Raw genomic sequence first — 5,485 nt, forward strand, 5'->3', positions numbered from 1 at the left:
GGGTATGGGGCGGCTCTTTCTGCACTGGTGCCCCTGGGGACTCCGCGCTTGGAGTCACTCTCGGGGTCTTCGGCACTGGTCTCCCTTATGTCTGCTTCGGGTCTTTGGGTCTCCACAGTCACTATTACATATTCCATTGTAGAAATCTGTATATACATGCACATTCACAACTGCACATAAACTGGTGTGCAGATTCTGGGGTTTCTGATGGTCAGTGAGGGTGTATGGAAGTATGAATATGTATATGTATATGTATATGTTCTGTGTGTTTTGTGTCTTATTGTTTTGGCTATAAATATCTATCAAGAGATCCAAACAGAGCAAGCTTTGAAAGTATTGCCTTCATGCTAATTTCAAGTCGCATCACATCTCACGTCCTAATAAAACTATTTCTGAAGCCTGCGTGGTTTTTTAATGTTATTCCACTCCTTATAAGAAGATGGGAGTTGAAAATAGAATAAATGAAGCACTGTTGTTTTTCCTTGTCTAGAGATCTTCAAAGTGAAACCCGTTAAACAAAGGTTGCTTTCTTCTAAGTCTTATGTGACTGTTGTTGTGCGTATGTGTGTGAGTGTGGCTGCTTTGTGTTGCACTGTTTGATAATAGCCTCCTGTCTTTTTGTGCGTACACAGACATGTCCCACTCCAGAGAAAAGAATGACAAGTGCATCGACGACCCCAAGAGTGCAGACAAGAAGTCTCGAGCACTCCTAAGGTAAACCCAACACCTCTGTAAACTTTTGTCTCGGGTGTTTATATTGTGCTCAGAGAGAATTTTTCTTTTCTACCTTTCACTTCTTAAACTGACAGAATTTACATTTCCAGTGGGAGTTCAAATCTGTGATTTTTTTTTTTTTTGCTATCCTAAATTTTAATACTCCCAACAATTACTGTGCCTCTGCCCGATCACAAGCAACACTTGTTTATTTTTCTCAAACTGTCTTCTAATGAGAGGTGCCGCTTGTGTCCGCAGGCGCCACCACAGTGACCACCACACCCAGCCTGGCTGCCAGCGCCACTGTGTGGATGAGAACCTGGAACGCAGGAACCACTACTTGGACCTGGCAGGGATCGAAAACTACACATCCCGCTTTGGAGCCGGTGAGTGGACCGGGGCCAGACAGGGGTGAGGGGAGGGAGGCGAGCAGACCGTGGCTGTTTGAAGAGCCGTCCAGGGCCACTCATTACTGCGGCACCTGCTTTGAGCCGTTAGGTGGAACTACGTGTTCCTTGCCAGAACAAACATCTGGGCTCAGGCGAGCGAGCACAATACGTTAAGTGTTCAAGACAAAAAACTCATCTAAACAAGTTGTTGTGAAGTTTTAGTCTTTAACTAGATAATGTGCATTTCCTAAGAAAACGCAGTGTGAATGCTTAATGCTGAAAGATTTTTGCTGAATAGCTACACTTTAAAAATGAAATGTTGGATTTACTTAACCATGTTATGTTACCTGGTTCCACTTAACTGAGTTGAGTAAATTCAAAGCAATATACTCATGTTCTTTGGTTAAAAACTGATATACTATTTCTTGGAATTTACTCAACTCAGTTAAGTGGAACCAGGTAACATAACATGGTTAAGTAAATCCAACATTTCATTTTTTACAGTGTAAGCAGTATGAAGCTGAAATTATCATTAAAAGGTGAAATTAGCTGAAAAAAGCCCAAATAGCTAAAAATATAGGAAAAAAACTGCTGAAATTAGAAGAAAAAAGCTAAAAGAAGCATAAAAGTGAAATTTAAAGAATTGCAGAAAAGGTCAGAATGATAGCTAAAAAAGCTAAAATAAGCAAAATAGAAGTCAAAGGAACTTACATTTTTACAAAGCAGTTGAAAAAACAGAACTAGAAGAAAAGGTCAAAGATAAATATGAACATTTTGAAGAGTTTTATGGATGTTGAAAACAGCTCCATTAATTTTCAATAAGAAAAACATTACAGAAAAAGCTAAATGTCTCAAAACTATAAATTACTAAGGAACTAAAAGTCATAGCCAGAACATCCTGAAGGAGCTGAACGTTTTGATATATAAATTGTTGAAATACCTCAAAAAAATGCGAAACAAGATATGTGCTGAAAAACATGATAGAATAAATTATTTGTTTTATAAACATTCACACTAAAGCTGCAGTTCAGTCATGTCATGTTTTAGTTTTGGTAAGGAAGTGCTAACAGGGTTCAGCTCTGCGACATGTCTGGGTTATCTGTGCAAGGAAAGATCCAGAAATGAGATTCTGCAGAGCTTTAATATAGCACTGGTGACACACTCAAACACACTTAAAGTGTCATTTGAACTGTGCACATGACCGGAAGCTCAGAGGAAGAAAATAAATCTCATCTTTACATTATAAGAACATATTTTCTTTGTTGCTCAAATAAAATCATGACATTTTTGAAATTATACAAGACGAGCACACAGGAAGCAAAGCTGCTAGATGTAGTTTTGTTCATCTGGTTTGCTCAGTTTGTCATGGTTTTCAGTGCACATATAAGACATTTTAATATTAGATACGTTTTGTTGGTAATTGTTTAAAGTACTTATCTGCGTCCATGTATATGTTTCAGCTCCTGCTGCAGAGCCAGTTAAAGTGGAGACTCAGACCCGCTCATCTAACCAGGCTCGGTCTCGCTCCCATGAACCAGAGAACGGCCACTCCCACTCCCACCACCGTCGTTTGCAGACGGTCCTTGACACGGCCACTCCAGACTCCGGCCTCCATCCTGCCCGCCTCAAAGGCCAAGACTCAGGGCGACACGCCATCCGTTCTCCGAAGACCCACAGCCGCACGCCTCCAGCGCAGACCGGCGGTCGTGTGATGAGGAGCCGAGGTGCTCCCCCGCCCCCGGCTCTTCCCACTCAGATCCCACCCCATCAGTCCGCAGCGCCCTACCGCAAACACAAACAAAGAAAAGACAGCCACGGCTACCGGGCCTTGGGCTCGCTTGTATCCCCAGGTCCAGTGGTGGARAAAGAACAGGTGAGAGACCTCCCCAGTGTGGTGCTGTACGAAGGTGGGCTGGCACAAGTGGTGCAGCGGCATGAGCATCACCACCATCATGAACACCACCACCACTACCACCACTTTTACCAGTCTTGAATTTCAGTCTTGTCTGGGACGGGATGGCTCGGCTCTCCTGAAGTCCCACAGAACCTGACCCGGACCAGCAGACACTGACTGCAGGAAACTTCCTGATCGGACACTGTGCTGCTGGTCATGCACAGGAACTGTGGCGGACTCAGGACACGGGGTGGAGGATCCGCTCTGTGCTGAAATGGTGTGAACCAGTATTATCAAAAAGCTGGTYACGCAGCAGATCAGAGATTCAGGACCACGGGGCAGCAGGACGGGATGGAGAGTTCTGACGAGGCTCAACAAGAAGAACGAAGGAACACCTTCAGATTAACAACCCTTCCCAGACCACTAAATCAAATGGTGGGACAAAAGTAGGAAGTTGTGACGTAAAGATGAAAACATATGAAGGAATAGAAGTGACAAGAGAGCAATATGTATTAAAAATCTGTGTCCAAACTATGACTGAGTGAACATTGCTAAAGTTTGACTGTTTGCATCCGAGTGTCACAACACTGGTGTCTGTTAAAAAAACCACTTGGAAGTGCATTCATGGGTGTGTAAGTATTTAAAGCAAGCTGTCAAATGGGTTTGTGAAGCTTAAAAATGGAAAAAAAATGTATATTCACAATAGGCATGGGCCGGTATGAAAGTCTGACTAAATGATAGCCTTAGACAAAAATATCATGGTTTTGCGGGATCACAGTATTATGATTACAGTTCTAAAAGGTGTTATTTTGAAATTGGTATTTAAAAACAAAAAAAGAAAAGAACATTTCTATTGTCATAGTCAACTTTAATTATCTTTATAAGCTGTTTTTAAATCACGTGTAATGCTGAAATTTCATTCCTCTAACATGTGTTCATACTTACCTAACACAATGAAGCTATAATAATAAAATTTACATCTAATAAGATAACTACTTTTTACTGCTTTTAAAAGATGAGAGAAATCAGGTATACTGAGCAGCAAGTCGTTGTTTATTGAGTTAATGCATCATATTTATTGTGTTTTCGATTTGGAAGGGGTGTTTGATATAAAGAAGATAACAAATCATTAAACAACAGAAGTTACAGTATAAGTATCAGGCTGTATAAATTGTGTGTTCAGCTAAAGAGCTGCTCAGCTTAAGCTTTATTCTTTTAAACAGAAAAATTTTTGGGAAACTCAACCTGCAGAGCTGGCAGCTAATGCAGGGGTGTGTGGGAGGGAGGGGTCTTTACTCTGCAGTTGAACACAACCTGAGGGATTTCACTTCCACTTTCTTACGAGACATAAAAAAAAGCTTATACCGCAAGAACGGCGTGACAGAAAATTTTAGCAGTTTCGACAAAGTGACTTTTTTTACATTGGGGAAATGTGAAACCGGTATCCGGCCCATGCCTAGTCCACAATACCATTAAGGCAGAAGCAGACAGGAAAATGTCTAAATGTTGTGAGAAATCCCAAATCCGCTGCTACCTCTTAACTTCATTCTAATCGTTGGGACTTGCATCAAGCGTTCAGAGGTTATTTTTAAAATCACTTTGAAACATTGTGGAAAGTAGAAATCATGTCAGTCTTCAGCTCTGAAATGTGGAAAATCTACTTGCTTTTCTTAACATTTGCTGTACATAAGGTATTTATATTGTTATCAATTTTATAAGCTTTATTGATAACGTGATATTCATGCATTTGCTATAAAAAGTTTCCTCACAGCTGCATATTTTTATGACCACTAGTAGCATCAGCAGAACGTGTATGACTCCGTCTGTTTCAACTTCTCACTTCTACCAACTCTGTAGTGCTGTTCTGTAGTTCTACTTGCATTCATAAATCCATCAGACAAAGCTGTTCTTCTGATTTTAGGGAAACTGAGCCTGAAGATGCTCAGATCTTCATGTCAGGATTTGATAAACTTGCATAAAATTAAACTTTCTTAGTGTACAACTAGTCAACGAGATGATTTATTTCTTCACGTGGGCTTTTTTTTTGTGCAGAGAAACTTTGCTTATATGTATGCCCTACAATCTTTGTTAAAAACTGTTTTAGATTAGTGGTCACACCCATGTCTTAGCAGCCCTGTCGCCATGACCCACAATCAGCTGCCCCCCTTGTTTTCATGACATCCTCTGGTCCCCCAGCTGTCAGCGGGTCTTTCACCATGTAGCCATGTGGCCTCGGTGCTCAGCCAACAAAGCACTCTGTGTGTGTTTGTGTTCACGTTTTTGCTACACGGTGGGGACTATTAATGACTATTTAATCTGTCAGGTGAGAAGGATAAACTGTTCCTTATAGGGACAAAATCCTAGTCCCCATTGGGTTTGATTTAGAACTAATGTGTGAATTAAGTTTAGGTTAGGTTTAGGCTCAGAGTCAGGCTATCAAAATGACCATTGAATGAATGGTAGTCAATGTAAAGTCCCCATGAGGATA

The 5,485-nt window shown here is 41.0% G+C and overlaps 1 protein-coding gene across 1 annotated transcript in view; it reads left to right on the top strand.

The window, feature by feature from the left end:
• nkd1 (NKD inhibitor of WNT signaling pathway 1) overlaps positions 1-5,002 on the top strand; it is a 36,490-nt gene extending 31,488 nt beyond the window's left edge. Inside the window, exons 8-10 of the mRNA XM_014007954.1 lie at positions 633-714; positions 973-1,100; positions 2,564-5,002. Coding sequence (XP_013863408.1) covers positions 633-714; positions 973-1,100; positions 2,564-3,096 — 743 coding nt within the window. The 3' untranslated portion in view covers positions 3,097-5,002. The remainder of the gene's footprint in view (positions 1-632; positions 715-972; positions 1,101-2,563) is intronic.
• Positions 5,003-5,485: the final 483 nt, after the last annotated feature.

This window comes from Austrofundulus limnaeus, unplaced genomic scaffold (assembly GCF_001266775.1).
Source record: "Austrofundulus limnaeus strain Quisiro unplaced genomic scaffold, Austrofundulus_limnaeus-1.0 Scaffold46, whole genome shotgun sequence".
In the NCBI taxonomy this organism is placed as follows: Eukaryota; Metazoa; Chordata; class Actinopteri; order Cyprinodontiformes; family Rivulidae; genus Austrofundulus; species Austrofundulus limnaeus.